The 19869-nt window shown below is 44.7% G+C and overlaps 1 protein-coding gene across 3 annotated transcripts; it reads left to right on the top strand.

The window, feature by feature from the left end:
• Window positions 1–339: 339 nt before the first annotated feature.
• Window positions 340–19283, top strand: zgc:113263 (uncharacterized protein LOC503753 homolog). 3 transcript variants are annotated; one of them, XM_065021569.1, is made up of 23 exons: window positions 360–892; window positions 1405–1607; window positions 1825–1929; window positions 2207–2302; window positions 2399–2509; window positions 2632–2755; window positions 2975–3302; window positions 3437–3504; window positions 3598–3850; window positions 3984–4144; window positions 4379–4601; window positions 4778–4947; window positions 5172–5421; window positions 5536–5678; window positions 15779–16040; window positions 16190–16311; window positions 16390–16624; window positions 16734–16879; window positions 17064–17310; window positions 17563–17699; window positions 17807–18050; window positions 18248–18390; window positions 18463–19283. In XM_065021569.1, exons 1-23 carry the CDS (start codon window positions 862–864, stop codon window positions 18708–18710), a joined length of 4050 nt encoding a protein of 1349 aa, XP_064877641.1. In that variant the 5' UTR covers window positions 360–861; the 3' UTR covers window positions 18711–19283. The 3 variants fall into 3 exon arrangements, with proteins under 3 accessions (XP_064877642.1, XP_064877641.1, XP_064877640.1); XM_065021568.1 differs by having other exon boundaries at window positions 2918–3302; XM_065021570.1 differs by lacking the exons at window positions 17807–18050; window positions 18248–18390; window positions 18463–19283 and having other exon boundaries at window positions 340–892; window positions 2918–3302; window positions 17064–17325; window positions 17563–17651.
• Window positions 19284–19869: the final 586 nt, after the last annotated feature.

Raw genomic sequence — 19869 nt, 5'->3', positions numbered from 1 at the left:
CTCGGCGTGGTCTGTTTGACAAGCGTTCCCTGAAGTCTGGCAATGTTGCTGTGGCTACACCCTACCTCCTCAGTTGTGATGAAAGAAAAACAAAATGTATGGAAAAGGCCAAAGCAAAGACAGTACCACAGAGTTTGTAAATGGAGACCCCCCCGCGTGTCATGGGTGTAATTCACACACACAACTGATTGTTTAAAGGGGATTAGTCATATATGGATGATTATATGGATAATTATATGGCTGTTTTGGCCTTTATCTCCATAGGCCTTAAAATCAACCCGGAAGTGGCGGTGACTCCGCCTAGTGGACTTCGTTAGCAAAATCGGCTTTTTTATTTTACCAGGCAAGTCAGTTAAGAACAAATTCTTATTTTCAATGACGGCCTAGAATCAGTGGGTTAACTGCCTGTTCAGGGGCAGAACGAAAGATTTTGTACCTTGTCAGCTCGGGGACTTGAACTTGCAACCTTTCGGTTACTAGCCCAATGCTCTAACCACTAGGCTACCCTGCCGCCCCGGCTATTGTAGTTCTCCACAACCAATGGGGGAATCAGGCTTCATGTGATCCGGACCAAAGCGGATTAGACCAGAATCTTGGTTTTCGGTCATCCAAGTTCAAACTGAGAGAAGCAGTTTCTCCTAATATTTCTGAATGATTTATGCGCGCAAAGATATCTACTTCGACCTGCAGAATGATTATGATCATTCTGCACGTTTTTTATTAGAAATACATCCACATTTGACCAAGATAGCGTCAGAGTAGTTTGGTTTGCGTTGACACTACTACCACACGCTAAATAACATTGTTATTTAGATATATTTGCGACACTGTCGGATATTTTTTGAAAATTGGAAACAAGCAATGGAAAGAAGCCGTACAGAAAATTACAAAGGTGCGTGACTATTGAAATAATGATTTTCTTTCACCACCTGGGCAGTGTTTGGCCTACGTTTCTTATAAAAACCTGTTTGCGATCATTGCTTTACATACAACGTTTATATAGTGGAACTTTCCGAGTTTCCTGAATGCAGCATTATATAGTTGAGTCTGTAATGAATCTGCATGCTGGTGCCATTCCCGAACGTTTATCCTGCTGCTCATATTTAGCTTAGGCTATGTGCAATTTTTAAGGGCAACAATTAAGATCACGTGTCTCATATGTTCACTAAACACAGAGGCTCACTGCTAACGAATATTCTCAAATTACAGTATAAGCATGGGGGTGGCTAAATAAATAATGTGGCATTGTTTTTGTCTTGAAGGGGCAGTAGAGGGCTCCCTTACACTAATGTTGGCCAGTCAGTCCTATGACGTAATGTCTTTGAAACAGCAAATACCCAATGAGCTGGTAGATCTTAGTAGTGTTTTTAATGTTGCGAGTATAATTATTTCTCTCTCTCACAGATCCCCTTCTATCAATTTCTTATTTACGGCTCTTGGCCCCACCCCTGCAACTTCTGTCAGCTGCTATGTGGCAAGTTGTGCAGAAAGGACTTGTCATGCATTATGGGATGCTGGAGGAGTTTGTCACCTCGGTGACAGAGATGGTTCCAGAGCTGCTGAGTTACCGGCAGAGGGCCCAACTCATCCTGGGACTGAGAGCCAGGGTTAGCATGTGTGTGCATGTGTGTCTGCAGATGGATTTGTTTAATGGCTGAAATGTATTTTATTTTTGTACATTTAGCTATTGCTAACAACCGTATTAGTTCCCTCCAATCTGTCGTACAGTGGTTGATAGTTGAACCAGTAAACCAGTAGCGCACTGGTGAAAGTGTATCAACAGCGCAGATGGTAGCGTTTAAATACTTTTTTTTGTGACCATAGCCGGTTCTGGAGTTGTGTCGTGGTGATCACCAAGTCGACCCTGAGACCATCCAGCCCCACCTGGACAGAATCAAAGCTTCCATCACTACACCCAGGGACCACTGTGTGGGTGATTTTACTATGCACATTAACCCACAGGCGGCTGGTGGCACCTTCATTTCAGGAGAACGGGCTCATAGTAATGTCTGCAATGGCATAAATTGAATGTTATCAAGCACATGGTTTCCATGTGTTATATCATTCCATTCACTCTATTCCAGCAATTATTATGATCCGTTTTCCCCTCAGCAGCCTCCTGTGCATAAAATACATTTAATCAATAGGAAGAAATACACACATAGTTTGGGTAATTCATCTCCCGCGGTGTGTGTGCATGTTAAAGGTGACTGATGCACAAGTAGAAGATTCCGGGGCCAATTTCTTGGAGCTGGTCCAAACCCTTCTTCAAGACCCAGGTGTGAAAGAGCACTTCTTCCTGGTGAGATGATGACACTCTCCCTAATTTTCTCCCCCCCCCCTCTCTCCCTCCCCCCTCTCACTCACAGTTCCATTTTTATGTCTTCTAACTCCCCAGGAGGTGTTCCCAGTACAGTACGGCCAGAAGTATGACACAGCACTGGAGATTCTCCTTTGGGAGTTCCTCTCCAGACTGGAGGAGCTGCTGCCTGTACCAGACTTTGCACAGGTGCTACCATTGAACTCAACATTATATTTCACATACGCACCTTGACTATTGCCTTCAAAATACAGCATGTATTATATTCAACTTTAACCTACCACTGCTAATGACTAAGGGCTCTTTCTCAGATGGTGTCATGGCTTGATGGAGCCCCCTCAGTTCTGGATGAGTGTTTGCAATCAGCGACTCCGCCAGAGGAGATGAAGGCTTTAATTGAACATCACAGAAATCTTGGACATGTTGACGTAAAAGGTAAGGCTGGCTTAGTAGATAATTATGACTGATGAGTCATGATCTTTGCTACTGCATTACTTTGCTTTGATTGTTGGAATTATACATTTATTATTTGACTGTAGCTAAACGGGTGAGAAGTCGCAGTGATTTACTGAGCCTCTCATTCTCTATTTCTCTCAGACACTTGCTCTTTACCTATGGACGACTGCATCCTCTCCTCTCTGTCTCTCCCTCCAGTCACAAAACTGGGGACTACTGTTGACAAACAAACTAAAAAACACCTGCAAGATGCCACACCAAATTCAAACCATCCAAATAAAGAAGAGATTATTGAGATTCCCATTGACCAATCAAATCTGGAGACTGGCAAGAGGAGGATATCTGAGAGAAAGAGACAGAAGCGAAATGAACAGAGGGACAGAATTGAAACAGATGAAATTGTGGAGGAGGGAACATCATTTTCAGCAAATGAGAGTAGGCGAGGGCAGACTCTGCCCTCGAAGAGGAAAATGAGCGACAGTTCGGAGGTTCCCCGGAAACGGCAAGCAGATTCACCTCTGTTTCAGTAAGAACTGATATTGAAGTAGCTTATATTGGTGTGTCTCCCAGCATGCCTTTGATGTCCTTCCATTTTTTAAAATTTTTTTTTGGGGGGGGTTAATTCAGCTTTATATACATTGCTGTCTTCCTCTTTTACAGGGATTCTCCAGTGAATATCAAATCTTTTAGTGAATCTCCTCTCATCTCGATATGGGGAGAATACACAGGTGTGGAATCTCTGTTCGTTCTGAATGAAATGTGAAGTACAGTACATGGTAAAAGAAAATGCATGACAGTTTTACTTACCCTTTTGTGTCAAGAACCCCAAGATGCTGCCTATCCCATGACAACTGACATCAAAGTCCCTTGGTCGGATGATGAGACTCTAAACCTCATAGACATTTGGGGAAAAGACTCTGTGCAGCGAGTTCTGAAAGGCTGTGTCAAAAATCGTCACGTGTTCACTCTCATTTCCAAAAACATGTCTGAGAGAGGCTACATGAGAACTGTAGAGCAGTGTCAGACCAGGATCAAACGATTGAAGAACAGCTTTCGTCAGTCTCTCCAGCAGAAGTGAGTACACTACTAAAGAACATTTGCAATGTATATAGAATTTATTATTATAATATATTTTTGTTTCTTATGGACAATATCACTGGAATGTGCTTGTCTATATTCTCACACTGAAACCATTCCCTATATACAGAGTGGAGTGTAAATTTTATGACCAGCTAGAGCGAATACTTGGGAATGTGTCCTCCTTAACGGTTCCTGAGGTCACCTATGATGTTGAAGAGGTGACAGATGACCAGCTAGAAGACACTGATGATTGGGAGTTCCCTGGCCACTCTGGTCTAGAAGATATGGGTATGGTCCGATTGTGCCTTTCTTGGTAAATCACATAAAATTGTCTCTTGGGAAAGGGGCTAATGTGTGTTTGCATGCAGCATGTTGCCCACCACCTTACAAAGAGGTCAAACTGCTTGAATGTTAATACAGCTGATTTTACATTTGGAATTTGCAATGTGATTCATCTAAATCAATCAAATGATTAATAATCAGTGATCACTGCTCTTGTGTTTGTCTCTATTTCCACTGAAGGAACAAGAAGTGTTCCCTGGACAGACTTGGAGACCCTCACCCTAATCAACATATGGGGAGATGACAAAATGCAGAGGGAATTGAGGGGTATGCATAGAAATGGGCACCTTTTTGCTGTGATATCCCAAAAGATGTCTGCCCAGGGCTTTATCCGGACTGCAGAGCAATGCCAGACAAGGGTTAAACGACTGAAACGGAGTTTCCGACAGTGCTACGAGAACAAGTATGTCAGTTATAGTTTAACAATCATTTTCTTTGTGCATTGGGAGTCCCACAGGGATCTATGCTCTGGCCTTTACATTCTTGTTTGATATCCTGTGATGGCTTACATTTGGTCTATTTGAGCCAGAAAAATGATTTGTTTTAAAAATGTGCTTTGTTTTCTTTCCCCAAACACAGCATGAAAGGCAGAGAGCAAGTAGAATGCAAATTCTATGACCTACTGGAGAGAATACTGGGGAATGAGCTTCCCTCATACGTGGAGGTGTCAGAAAACTGTCTTGACATGGAGTCTAGAGAAGCATGGTCAGCAGACAACGAGTGCTCTGTTAACTCTTCCCAGGAGAGGGGTATGGTCACATTCTCTACTGGTTAACCAGTTCCTCTTTCACTAGTATACTATAATAAGATCAACTTGAAGGACTGGGAAGAAACTCAACATAGCATATCTGACTCATTCTTTGATATCTGTGAGACAAAGTCAGCAAGGTTTTAGGGACAAGGGTGAGTGGATGGTTTGGGATTGGGCCAATCCTTCTCACACACTCTTTCCCTTTGACTCTGATCCATCCAGAGGCTGTGGTGGGTGTGCCAGAGGACAGGAAGAAGATCCCCTGGGTGGACGGGGAGACGGTGATCCTTCTGGAGCTCTGGGGAGACGACACTGTGCAGCAGAACCTGAAGCGCTGCCCGCACAACGGTCACATATACTCAGAGATTTCGGAAAAGCTCAACATCCGTGGTTATCACAGAACTGCAGAGCAGTGCCACACCAGGATAAAGCGTTTGAAAGCCAGCTATCGGCAGTGCCAGGAAACCATCAGGTGGCCATTGCATTTCAGCTTCTATTGTTGATACATTTGTCATGTTGCTAATGTGAATTGGATTACATATTTGATTCTAATTTTGCAATCTCTCTCTACCTGTGCTCTTCCTAGTTCATCTGGATCTGAGCAGGTTGATTTTAAGTTCTACAATATTTTAGATCAAATACTTGAGAGGCAGCCTCCCTCTACCAGCACAGTGGTGACAGACTTGACCAATGACATATCAGAGGAATCAAACAGTGACTCACTTCAAGGTAAAAAGTTCAGCTCATTTCAAACTATGCAAATGTTCTATTGACACCCAGCATGGCTATGTCAGATTGAAACCTGTTTGTTATATACACTGCTCAAAAAAATAAAGGGAACACTTAAACATCACAATGTAACTCCAAGTCAATCAAACGGTCAGAAACAGACTCCATGAGGGTGGTATGAGGGCCCGACGTCCACAGGTGGGAGTTGTGCTTACAGCCCAACACCGTGCAGGACGTTTGGCATTTGCCAGAGAACACCAAAATGGGCAAATTTGCCACTGGCGCCCTGTGCTCTTCACAGATGAAAGCAGGTTCACACTGAGCACATGTGACAGACGTGACAGAGTCTGGAGACGCCGTGGAGAACGTTCTGCTGCCTGCAACATCCTCCAGCATGACTGGTTTGGCGGTGAGTCAGTCATGGTGTGGGGTGGCATTTCTTTGGGGGGCCGCACAGCCCTCCATGTTCTCGCCAGAGGTAGCCTGACTGCCATTAGGTACAGACATGAGATCCTCAGACCCCTTGTGAGACCATATGCTGGTACAGTTGGCCCTGTGTTCCTCCTAATGCAAGACAATGCTAGACCTCATGTGGCTGGAGTGTGTCAGCAGTTCCTGCAAGAGGAAGGCATTGATGCTATGGACTGGCCCGCCCGTTCCCCAGACCTGAATCCAATTGAACACATCTGGGACATCATGTCTCGCTCCATCCACCAACGCCACGTTGCACCACAGACTGTCCAGGAGTTGGCAGATGCTTTAGTCCAGGTCTGGGAGGAGATCCCACAGGAGACCATCTGTCACCTCATCAGGAGCATGCCCAGGCGTTGTAGGGAGGTGGACTTTTCCATGTAAATATTAAAGTCACCAAAGATTAGAATATTATCTGCTATGACTACAAGGTCCGATAGGAATTCAGGGAACTCAGTGAGGAACGCTGTATATGGCCCAGGAGGCCTGTAAACAGTAGCTATAAAAAGTGATTGAGTAGGCTGCATAGATTTCATGACTAGAAGCTCAAAAGACGAAAACGTCATTTTTTTTTTGTAAATTGAAATTTGCTATCGTAAATGTTAGCAACACCTCCGCCTTTGCGGGATGCACGGGGGATATGGTCACTAGTGTAGCCAGGAGGTGAGGCCTCATTTAACACAGTAAATTCATCAGGCTTAAGCCATGTTTCATTCAGGCCAATCACATCAAGATTATGATCAGTGATTAGTTCATTGACTATAATTGCCTTTAAAGTAAGGGATCTAACATTAAGTAGCTCTATTTTGAGATGTGAGGTATCATGATCTCTTTCAATAATGACAGGAATGGAGGTGGTCTTTATCCTAGTGAGATTGCTAAGGCGAACACCGCCATGTTTAGTTTTGCCCAACCTAGGTCGAGGCACAGACACGGTCTCAATGGTGATAGCTGAGCTGACTACACTGACTGCTAGTGGCAGACTCCACTATGCTGGCTAACAGCCTGCTGCCTGGCCTGCACCCTATTTCATTGTGGAGTTAGAGCCCTGTCTATGTTGGTAGATAAGATGAGAGCACCCCTCCAGCTAGGATGGAGTCCGTCACTCCTCAGCAGGTCAGGCTTGGTCCTGTTTGTGGGTGAGTCCCAGAAAGAGGGCCAATTATCTACAAATTCTATCTTTTGGGAGGGGCAGAAAACAGTTTTCAACCAGCGATTGAGTTGTGAGACTCTGCTGTAGAGCTCATCACTCCCCCTAACTGGGAGGGGGCCAGAGACAATTACTCGATGCCGACATCTTTCTAGCTGATTTACACGCAGAAGCTATGTTGCGCTTGGTGATCTCTGACTGTTTCATCCTAACATCGTTGGTGCCGACGTGGATAACAATATCTCTATACTCGCCAGTTTTAGCTTTAGCCAGCACCATCTTCATATTAGCCTTAACGTCGGTAGCCCTGCCCCCTGGTAAACAGTGTATGATCGCTGGATGATTCGTTTTAAGTCTAATACTGCGGGTAATGGAGTCGCCAATGACTAGAGTTTTCAATTTGTCAGAGCTAATGGTGGGAAGCTTCGGCGTCTCAGACCCCGTAACGAGAGGAGTAGAGACCAGAGAAGACTCGGCCTCTGACTCCGACTCGCTGCTTAATGGGGAAAACCGGTTGAAAGTTTCTGTCGGCTGAATGAGCGACACCGGTTGAGCGTTCCTACAGCATTTCCTTCCAGAAACCGTGAGAAAGTTGTCCGGCTGCGGGGACTGTGCCAGGGGATTTATACTACTATCTGTACTTACTGGTGGCACAGACGCTGTTTCATCCTTTCCTACACTGAAATTACCCTTGCCTAACGATTGCGTCTGAAGCTGGGCTTGGAGCACAGCTATCCTCGCCGTAAGGCGAGTACAGCGACTGCAATTAGAAGGCATCATGTTAATGTTACTACTTAGCTTCGGCTGTTAGAGGTCCTGACGAATCGTGTCCAGATAAAGCGTCCGGGGTGAAAAAGTTGAGGGAAAGAAAAAAAATATATATATATATATATATAAACGGTAATTAAAAAGTAAAAACCGTAAAGTTGTCAGGTAGCAAAATAGGTTGGCAACAAAACGCACAGCAACTCGAAAACAAGTCTGCAAGTTGTAACCGGAAATGACGTTAAGACCCACTCCAAAAGGCTTTCGGAGCCATCATCGACTCAGTGGGTTTTGTCCAACATGTCTCTGGACCCACTCACTGTCACAGTCATACGCTGGACCTAGTTTTGTCCCATGGAATAAATGTTGTGGATCTTAATGTTTTTCCTCATAATCCTGGACTATCGGACCACTATTTTATTACGTTTGCAATTGTAACAAATAATCTGCTCAGACCCCAACGAAGGAACATCAAAACTCGTGCTATAAATTCACAGACAACACAAAGATTCCTTGATGTCCTTCCAGATTCCCTCTGTCTACCCAAGGACGCCAGAGGACAAAAATCAGTTAACCACCTAACTGAGGAACGCAATTTAACCTTGCGCAATACCCTAGATGCAGTTGCACCCCTAAAAACTAAAAACATTTCTCATAAGAAACTAGCTCCCTGGTACACAGAAAATACCCGAGCTCTGAAGCAAGCTTCCAGAAAATTGGAATGGAAATGGCGCCACACCAAACTGGAAGTCTTCCGACTAGCTTGGAAAGACAGTACCGTGCAGTACCGAAGAGCCCTTACTGCTGCTCGATCATCCTATTTTTCTAACTTAATTGAGGAAAATAAGAACAATCCGAAATTCCTTTTTGATACTGTCGCAAAGCTAACTAAAAAGCAGCATTCCCCATGACTTTCACTTTAGCAGTGATAAATTCATGAACTTCTTTGAGGAAAAGATTATGATTATTAGAAAGCAAATTACGGACTCTTCTTTAAATCTGCCTATTCCTTCAAAGCTCAGTTGTCCTGAGTCTGCACAACTCTCCCAGGACCTAGGATCAAGAGAGACGCTCAAGTGTTTTAGTACTATATCTCTTGACACAATGATGAAAATAATCATGGCCTCTAAACCTTCAAGCTGCATACTGGACCCTATTCCAACTAAACTACTGAAAGAGCTGCTTCCTGTGCTTGGCCCTCCTATGTTGAACATAATAAACGGCTCTCTATCCACCGGATGTGTACCAAACTCACTAAAAGTGGCAGTAATAAAGCCTCTCTTGAAAAAGCCAAACCTTCACCAAGAAAATATAAAAAACTATCGGCCTATATCGAATCTTCCATTCCTCTCACAATTTTTAGAAAAGGCTGTTGCGCAGCAACTTACTGCCTTCCTGAAGACAAACAATGTATACGAAATGCTTCAGTCTGGTTTTAGACCCCATCATAGCACTGAGACGGCACTTGTGAAGGTGGTAAATGACATTTTAATGGCATCGGACCGAGGCTCTGCATCTGTCCTCGTGCTCCTAGACCTTAGTGCTGCTTTTGATACCATCGATCACCACATTCTTTTGGAGAGATTGGAAACCCAAATTGGTCTACACGGACAAGTTCTGGCCTGGTTTAGATCTTATCTGTCGGAAAGATATCAGTTTGTCTCTGTGAATGGTTTGTCCTCTGACAAATCAACTGTACATTTCGGTGTTCCTCAAGGTTCCGTTTTAGGACCACTATTGTTTTCACTATATATTTTACCTCTTGGGGATGTTATTCGAAAACATAATGTTAACTTTCACTGCTATGCGGATGACACACAGCTGTACATTTCAATGAAACATGGTGAAGCCCCAAAATTGCCCTTGCTAGAAGCATGTGTTTCAGACATAAGGAAGTGGATGGCTGCAAACTTTCTACTTTTAAACTCGGACAAAACAGAGATGCTTGTTCTAGGTCCCAAGAAACAAAGAGATCTTCTGTTGAATCTGACAATTAATCTTAATGGTTGTACAGTCGTCTCAAATAAAACTGTGAAGGACCTCGGCGTTACTCTGGACCCTGATCTCTCTTTTGAAGAACATATTGTTAGTGGAATTTCTAAATTCCTATATGTTTTATAGCCAAAATCAAATTCGCACTCGCTCTAGTTCATTAATGAGGTGTAAGTTCATTAATTATGCATAAAGTACAGTGCCTTGCGAAAGTATTCGGCCCCCTTGAACTTTGCAACCTTTTGCCACATTTCAGGCTTCAAACATAAAGATATAAAACTGTATTTTTTTGTGAAGAATCAACAACAACTGGGACACAATCATGAAGTGGAACGACATTTATTGGATATTTCAAACTTTTTTAACAAATCAAAAACGGAAAAATTGGGCGTGCAAAATTATTCAGCCCCCTTAAGTTAATACTTTGTAGCGCCACCTTTTGCTGCGATTACAGCTGTAAGTCACTTGGGGTTTGTCTCTATCAGTTTTGCACATCAAGAGACTGAATTTTTTTCCCATTCCTCCTTGCAAAACAGCTCGAGCTCAGTGAGGTTGGATGGAGAGCATTTGTGAACAGCAGTTTTCAGTTCTTTCCACAGATTCTCGATTGGATTCAGGTCTGGACTTTGACTTGGCCATTCTAACACCTGGATATGTTTATTTTTGAACCATTCCATTGTAGATTTTGCATTATGTTTTGGATCATTAACTGGTTGGAAGACAAATCTCCGTCCCAGTCTCAGGTCTTTTGCAGACTCCATCAGGTTTTCTTCCAGAATGGTCCTGTATTTGGCTCCATCCATCTTCCCATCAATTTTAACCATCTTCCCTGTCCCTGCTGAAGAAAAGCAGGCCCAAACCATGATGCTGCCACCACCATGTTTGACAGTGGGGATGGTGTGTTCAGGGTGATGAGCTGTGTTGCTTTTACGCCAAACATAACGTTTGTGCAAAACTGATAGAGACAAACCCCAAGTGACTTACAGCTGTAATCGCAGCAAAAGGTGGCGCTACAAAGTATTAACTTAAGGGGGCTGAATAATTTTGCACGCCCAATTTTTCCGTTTTTGATTTGTTAAAAAAGTTTGAAATATCCAATAAATGTCGTTCCACTTCATGATTGTGTCCCACTTGTTGTTGATTCTTCACAAAAAAATACAGTTTTATATCTTTATGTTTGAAGCCTGAAATGTGGCAAAAGGTTGCAAAGTTCAAGGGGGCCGAATACTTTCGCAAGGCACTGTAGATCGAGACCAGTCTTAAAAGCTAGGTAAAACAGCGTTTAATTCAAGAGAGTACTAACCAAAAATACAAAGACCCTTACATTTTAAAGAGAGAACATAAAATGACATCATCAGTTTCTCACACTCTCTCCGATTCCCACAATAGCCCAGTGTTTTCAGGTCCGGAGATGTCTTCTACTCCCCTCATAAACCAGACATTCCAATCTGTCTAAAATATATCTTCTCCTCCACAAATGGAACATCAAGGACCATTCTTATCTGTCAGAAAAGATGCATCATCCCTCTCCCTTAAACAATCCGCGAGGTACAGACAATTAATTTGTTTTGCTTACATTTTCAGTAACAGCTTAACCAAGCACACATACTTTTCATACCATAACATAATAGTATTAGAATAAATGGTTCTAATTGAAATGTATACATTATTAATCATTTCAAATATAATTTCCTCCAACACATATCAAGACCATTTCAAGGACAGCTTTTTTCCATCTACGTAACATTGCAAAAATCAGAAACTTTCTGTCCAAAAATGATGCAGAAAAGTGTATCCATGCTTTTGTCACTTCTAGGTTAGACTACTGCAATGCTCTACTTTCCGGCTACCCGGATAAAGCACTAAATAAACTTCAGTTGATGCTAAATACGGCTGCTAGAATCCTGACTAGAACCAAAAAATTTGATCGTATTACTCCAGTGCTAGCCTCTCTACACTGGCTTCCTGTCAAAGCGAGGGCTGATTTCAAGGTTTTACTGCTAACCTAAAAAGCATTACATGGGCTTGCTCCTACCTATCTCTCTGATTTGGTCCTGCCATACATACCTACACGTACGCTACGGTCACAAGACGCAGGCCTCCTAATTGTCCCTAGAATTTCTAAGCAAACAGCTGGAGGCAGGGCTTTCTCCTATAGAGCTCCATTTTTATGGAACGGTCTGCCTACCCATGTCAGAGACGCAAACTCGGTCTCAACCTTTAAGTCTTTACTGAAGACTCATCTCTTCAGTGGGTCATATGATTGAGTGTAGTCTGGCCCAGGAGTGGGAAGGTGAACGGAAAGGCTCTGGAGCAACGAACCGCCCTTGCTGTCTCTGCCTGGCCGGTTCCCCTCTTTCCACTGGGATTCTCTGCCTCTAACCCTATTACAGGGGCTGAGTCACTGGCTTACTGGGGCTCTCTCATGCCGTCCCTGGAAGGGGTGCGTCAACTGAGTGGGTTGATTCACTGATGTGGTCATCCTGTCTGGGTTGGCGCCCCCCCCTTGGGTTGTGCCCTGGCGGAGATCTTTGTGGGCTATACTCAGCCTTGTCTCAGGATGGTAAGTTGGTGGTTGAAGATATCCCTCTAGTGGTGTGGGGGCTGTGCTTTAGCAAAGTGGGTGGGGTTATATCCTTCCTGTTTGGCCCTGTACGGGGGTGTCCTCGGATGGGGCCACAGTGTCTCCTGACCCCTCCTGTCTCAGCCTCCAGTATTTATGCTGCAGTAGTCTATGTGTCGGGGGGCTAGGGTCAGTTTGCTATATCTGGAGTACTTCTCCTGTCCTATTCGGTGTCCTGTGTGAATTTAAGTGTGCTCTCTCTAATTCTCTCTTTCTCTTTCTTTCTCTCTCTCGGAGGACCTGAGCCCTAGGACCATGCCTCAGGACTACCTGACATGATGACTCCTTGCTGTCCCCAGTCCACCTGGCCGTGCTGCTGCTCCAGTTTCAACTGTTCTGCCTTATTATTATTCAACCATGCTGGTCATTTATGAACATTTGAACATCTTGGCCATGTTCTGTTATAATCTCCACCCGGCACAGCCAGAAGAGGACTGGCCACCCCACATAGCCTGGTTCCTCTCTAGGTTTCTTCCTAGGTTTTGGCCTTTCTAGGGAGTTTTTCCTAGCCACCGTGCTTCTACACCTGCATTGCTTGCTGTTTGGGGTTTTAGGCTGGGTTTCTGTACAGCACTTTGAGATATCAGATGTACGAAGGGCTATATAAATAAATTTGATTTGATTTTGATTTGATTTAGGGAGGTCATACAGGCACGTGGAGGCCACACACATTACTGAGCCTCATTTTGACTTACATTTAAATTTAAGTCATTTAGCAGACGCTCTTATCCAGAGCGACTTACAAATTGGTGCGTTCACCTTAAGACATCCAGTGGAACAGCCACTTTACAATAGTGCATCTAAATCTTTTAAGGGGGGTGAGAAGGATTACTTTATCCTATCCTAGGTATTCCTGAAAGAGGTGGGGTTTCAGGTGTCTCCGGAAGGTGGTGATTGACTCCGCTGTCCTGGCGTCGTGAGGGAGTTTGTTCCACCATTGGGGGGCCAGAGCAGCGAACAGTTTTGACTGGGCTGCGCAGGAACTGTACTTCCTCAGTGGTAGGGAGGCGAGCAGGCCAGAGGTGGATGAACGCAGTGCCCTTGTTTGGGTGTAGGGCCTGATCAGAGCCTGGAGGTACTGAGGTGCCGTTCCCCTCACAGCTCCGTAGGCAAGCACCATGGTCTTGTAGCGGATGCGAGCTTCAACTGGAAGCCAGTGGAGAGAGCGGAGGAGCGGGGTGACGTGAGAGAACTTGGGAAGGTTGAACACCAGACGGGCTGCGGCGTTCTGGATGAGTTGTAGGGGTTTAATGGCACAGGCAGGGAGCCCAGCCAACAGCGAGTTGCAGTAATCCAGACGGGAGATGACAAGTGCCTGGATTAGGACCTGCGCTGCTTCCTGTGTGAGGCAGGGTCGTACTCTGCGGATGTTGTAGAGCATGAACCTACAAGAACGGGCCACCGCCTTGATGTTAGTTGAGAACGACAGGGTGTTGTCCAGGATCACGCCAAGGTTCTTAGCGCTCTGGGAGGAGGACACAATGGAGTTGTCAACCGTGATGGCGAGATCATGGAACGGGCAGTCCTTCCCCGGGAGGAAGAGCAGCTCCGTCTTACCGAGGTTCAGCTTGAGGTGGTGATCCATCATCCACACTGATATGTCTGCCAGACATGCAGAGATGAGATTCGCCACCTGGTCATCAGAAGGGGGAAAGGAGAAGATTAATTGTGTGTCGTCTGCATAGCAATGATAGGAGAGACCATGTGAGGTTATGACAGAGCCAAGTGACTTGGTGTATAGCGAGAATAGGAGAGGGCCTAGAACAGAGCCCTGGGGGACGCCAGTGGTGAGAGCGCGTGGTGAGGAGACAGATTCTCGCCACGCCACCTGGTAGGAGCGACCTGTCAGGTAGGACGCAATCCAAGCGTGGGCCGCGCCGGAGATGCCCAACTCGGAGAGGGTGGAGAGGAGGATCTGATGGTTCACAGTATCGAAGGCAGCCGATAGGTCTAGAAGGATGAGAGCAGAGGAGAGAGAGTTAGCTTTAGCAGTGCGGAGGGCCTCCGTGATACAGAGAATAGCAGTCTCAGTTGAATGACTAGTCTTGAAACCTGACTGATTTGGATCAAGAAGGTCATTCTGAGAGAGATAGCGGGAGAGCTGGCCAAGGACGGCACGTTCAAGAGTTTTGGAGAGAAAAGAAAGAAGGGATACTGGTCTGTAGTTGTTGACATCGGAGGGATCGAGTGTAGGTTTTTTCAGAAGGGGTGCAACTCTCGCTCTCTTGAAGACAGAAGGGACGTAGCCAGCGGTCAGGGATGAGTTGATGAGCGAGGTGAGGTAAGGGAGAAGGTCTCCGGAAATGGTCTGGAGAAGAGAGGAGGGAATAGGGTCAAGCGGGCAGGTTGTTGGGCGGCCGGCCCTCACAAGACGCGAGATTTCATCTGGAGAGAGAGGGGAGAAAGAGGTCAGAGCACAGGGTAGGGCAGTGTGAGCAGAACCAGCGGTGTCGTTTGACTTAGCAAACGAGGATCGGATGTCGTCGACCTTCTTTTCAAAATGGTTGACGAAGTCATCTGCAGAGAGGGAGGGGGGGGGGGGGGGGGGGGGGAGGATTCAGGAGGGAGGAGAAGGTGGCAAAGAGCTTCCTAGGGTTAGAGGCAGATGCTTGGACTTTAGAGTGGTAGAAAGTGGCTTTAGCAGCAGAGACAGAAGAGGAAAATGTAGAGAGGAGGGAGTGAAAGGATGCCAGGTCCGCAGGGAGGCGAGTTTTCCTCCATTTACGCTCGGCTGCCCGGAGCCCTGTTCTTGTTTTAAGAACATTACATCAAAGTTGGATCAGCCTGTAGTGTGGTTTTCCAACTTTAATTTTGAGTGTGACTCCAAATCCAGACCTCCATGGGTTGATAAATTTGATTTCCATTGATCATTTTTGTGTGATTTTGTTGTCAGCACATTCAACTATGTAAAGAAAACAGTATTTAATAAGAATATTTCATTCATTCAGATCTAGGATGTGTTATTTTAGTGTTCCCTTTATTTTTTTGAGCAGTGTATTTAACTACTGGTTCTACTGTAGGTGCCGTCCCCTCAACACAAGTTCCTTTGCCAAGTCTAAACAGAGACACTTTCATGTTATTGGGCTGTTTTGTATTTAGAGTGTACAGAAGTGGACAACTACACCACTTCTGAGAGGATCACACCAGGCTCATGGTTGGATCCTGAGACCCTGGCCCTCATTGACATCTGGGGGGAGGACGAGGTTCAGAGGGTGCTGAGAGACTTTGTCTATAACGGCCCTGTCTACATGGACATATCAGAAAAGATGCATGACCAAGGGTACTCCAAGACCCCAGAGCAGTGTCGTTGGAAAGTCAAGTCCATGAGGAACAACTTCCGTCAGTGCTACGACAGGAAAAAGTATGTGTACAAAACGGGTTTAAATTGGACCCTTTATGTTGATTTTCATTTGCAGAAGCATACAAATAAGTGTACTCTAATCTAACCCGTAGCCACAATTCTGCATCTCGTTTTTTAAAATGGCTTCCTTTTCTGTCTGCTGTTCTCAGATGTGGAAGAAAGGGAGTGGAATACAAGTTCTACAATCAGTTGGAGCGAATACTTGGGCATGAAGCGGCGTCCATTGATGAGTATGATGAAAGAGACGATCCAACAGTAGACCAGGACACAGGTACAGTGGTAATACAGATAGTTATCTGTTTACACTGAAGACACTGGATGTTTCCAATGTATATGTCTCCCGGAGCAGGTGCTGATGGGATGAGATGCATCCCGTGGTCAGAGCCAGAGACGCTGGCCCTCATTGAGCTGTGGGGGAACGAGGATGTCCAGGCGAGTCTACGAGGTTGCGTCCGCAACGGGCACATTTTCGCCGACATAGCGGAGAAGCTGGCCACCATTGGGCACTTCAAAACAGCTGAGCAGTGCCACTCGAGGGTTAAGCGGCTGAGGAAAACCTACCGACGGTGTCTCCACAGCAGGGCGTAAGTGCAAAGCACAGATTATTTGTGAGTAAGGTGAGTCATGGTGCCTAAATTGGGACCTGTTACAAATGAACCCTCCACCTCCCTCTACCTCTGGTCGTACCTACAGAAACGGAGGGGAGCCCTTACTCTTCAGATACTACAGGTTCCTGGAGCCGGTGCTAGGCAACGACACGCTCTCCCTCGATGCAGAGATTGTTGATTTGTGTGATGACTTCAATCCAGATCCCACTGAGGAACCAGATCAGGAAACGGGTATGGTGCCTCCTCATTATCCTTACCCTCAAAGTCTAATGTAATTAGGGCCCTGTGTTTTTCCTGTGTCAGTACCAACAGTTGTTGGTCTTGGTCAGGTCAAATCAGGACCATAGTCATAATCAATCTTCAAAAATGTACTTAGTAGCCACCTAAAGCCTTCCAAAAACATATTTTTTTGAAGGCCAGGGCTCAGTCAGTTACGCTGTGGCGGAGTCCAGCAGAAAGATGCCCTGGTCCGATCGGGAGACCCAGGCTCTGCTGGAGGTCTGGGGTGAGGACCATGTGCAGCTCTCCCTCCGCGGCTGCTTGAAGAACAGACATGTGTTTGAATACATCTCACGGAGGATGGCGGCCCAGGGGTTCATCAGGACAGCTGAGCAGTGCCACACCCGCATCAAACGACTCAAGGCCAGCTTCCACCATGACAAGTGAATGCAAAAGATGTATCACTACCATTTCATGTCTAGTTATTTACTTTAAAAATCACACCACATCATCGGATATAAATTGACGCAATATCTTTAAGTCAACAAATCAATGCTTTACTTATTTTCACCACAACAATGTAAACAATGTAATTGCAGTCTTGTTTTTATCACTGTTATTGTTACGTGGTACATGTGGTCAGAGGATATGATGATTCAACTGAAATTAACTCGTCTAATATTCCCTTTCCTCAGAATGGAATGCAAGTTCTACGACCAGATGGAGGAGATTTTCTCGAGGGAGCTCAACGTTGACAGTTTGGCCGAAGATTCGTTAGACAATGAGGAAGCTGCTGTCTGGGAGCCTACACTTGAAGTTGACCAAAGGAAAAGTAAAGCAAAGCCATACCATACCTTTAAATGTTCTATGAGTTGTCTTATTTCAACTAACCCCCTTCCCATTGTAAACAATGTGTTCATTGGGTGTCTTTGTCTTCAGCTAGCCGTCCTTTAACTGACGGCTCCAAGTTCTCCTGGAGCGACAGTGAGACCCAGGTCCTCCTCAGTATCTGGGGGAGTGACGAGGTCCAGGAGGACCTGAAGGGCTGCACCAAAAACAGACACATTTTCACTGAGATCTCTCAGGCCATGGCCAACGAGGGCTACCTGAGGACAGCCGAACAGTGCCAGTCTAGAGTGAAGCGGCTAAAGGCCAACTTCCGCCAGTTCTGCGAGAGCAAACAGTAAGCAATGGGGGAAAAGATATGCATATGAAATTGATAACCACTATTTATAATTGTGAATTGATTATGAAGACTCCATATAGTTGTGTATTCATGGTCAGAGGTTTGCCATGCTCATGTTAGATAAGCAAAGCTCATTAACCAACCAGATATGAGGAATATGTATTGCGTCAACAACAAATGTTCTATTTTCCCAGGATTGGAGGGGAAAAAGTGGAGTGCAAATTCTACGATCAGTTTGTGCAAATATTCGGGAACAAGTATCTACCCTGTGACTCTCTGGCTGAGGAATCGAATGGCGCCATGGGAGAGGTCCCAGGTGGCCAAGTCCAAGGAACTGGTAAGGGAAACAATCTCCTAATCTCTGTACAATAGATGCTGTTTTACGTAATACTATCAACGTTTTTTTCAGTCTCTCCAGAATCAGGCAGCTGTCCATCACCGTGGGAACTAGATCTCCCCTGGAGCATTGAGGAGACTGAAGCCCTCCTTGACATATGGGGCAGTGTCAGAATCCAAGAGGACCTGAGGGGAAACACTGAAATGGAACACATTTATACAGAGATCTCTCAAATGATGGCTGACCAGGGCTTCATGAAAACAGCAGAGCAGTGCCAGACAAGGGCAACGCAACTGAACCTGAGTATTATTCCAATCTGACGACGAGGAAACATTAGTGAACATCTGAAGACAGTTTTGTAGAGCCACAGGAAAGATGCAATGACTCAACAATGACTTCTGGAAAAGAGTATAAACAATTACAATGACCTGCGTCTCCTGTCTCCTGCATTGTTTTCAGAGATGTACTGTATTCGATAAAAGATGCAGTGTTGCTATGTTGAATATTGCTGAAGAGACTCAATATCCATCCCACTTTTCTTTTTCGGAAAACAGACACGTATTTAACCTTTGTATCGGTGCTTAAATCTAAGTGTAAAGGACTATCGATGTTTATTGTCATGTATTTCACTGTAAGTGCACATGTGTTGTGACATAAGGACCTGAACTTAACGAAGCAACATATTTTAAAGGGATTGGATTGAGGGAATCCTCTAACGACAATTGGTCAATACCACATGACATTCTGAACTTCTAGATTTTTTTGTTGTTATTATTTGCCAAACAAAAGGCTATATATTTGTATATTTTATGTAAATTTGTGTTTTTAGCAAACTCTAAAAAAAAAGCCTTTTTTTCAAGTGAACCAATTTAGATTAAATTCCTTTGAGTGGAGTTTGGCTACTATATCATTTATGTTTCTGTGGTATATTTTTCTCTCAGTGTGTTTTAACATCTATCTAGGTTCACTGAAACACTGAGGTTTATGTTGTTACCAGCTCTAACCACTGCGGAGAGATTGAGACCACATCCTATTTCATCCTCACCAGATTGTCTGTAGCAGAGCCTCACAGTAAGAAGCCACTTGAATTCTAGAAGCACAGGCACCTACTTTTTGCTTACTCATGTTATTTTTAGATACCACGGTGAGATAGCCTTTGAAACAAATCCTGTTCTCAGCATTCATTGATGGTGATAGCTGTTCCTCGGAACATCATTTGCATAGAGAGGAGACTTTGCATAGCCAGCACATGCTTCAGTGCTCTGGTAGTGTTTATAGCCTTGTGAGTTTAACACTTCACGACTGAGAGCTGTCCTTCATGACAACAGAACCCACAACAACCATGACTTTTATCACCATCTTCATCTGGACACTTGCCCTCTGTCTCCAAGGTAATATAATTTACAGAAAATTTTCCCTGACAATATAAAGGAATTATTTTATACTGGACAAATGAATGAACAATTAAATTATAAATAT

This window comes from Oncorhynchus nerka, linkage group LG8 (genome assembly GCF_034236695.1).
Source record: "Oncorhynchus nerka isolate Pitt River linkage group LG8, Oner_Uvic_2.0, whole genome shotgun sequence".
Lineage (NCBI taxonomy): Eukaryota > Metazoa > Chordata > Actinopteri > Salmoniformes > Salmonidae > Oncorhynchus > Oncorhynchus nerka.
The sequence above is the reverse complement of the archived record's forward strand: the minus strand, read 5'-3'. Positions and strand labels throughout refer to the sequence as shown.

What these genes read in the sequence shown, in the direction of transcription:
- zgc:113263 (XM_065021568.1), top strand. Translation starts at nt 862, where the DNA reads ATGGAAAGAAGCCGTACAGAAAATTACAAAG. An exon ending in GATATGGGGAGAATACACAG is followed by an intron (nt 3,505 to 3,597) that starts GTGTGGAATCTC and finishes TTTTGTGTCAAG; the next exon opens with AACCCCAAGATGCTGCCTAT. An exon ending in TGGCCAAGTCCAAGGAACTG is followed by an intron (nt 18,391 to 18,462) that starts GTAAGGGAAACA and finishes CGTTTTTTTCAG; the next exon opens with TCTCTCCAGAATCAGGCAGC.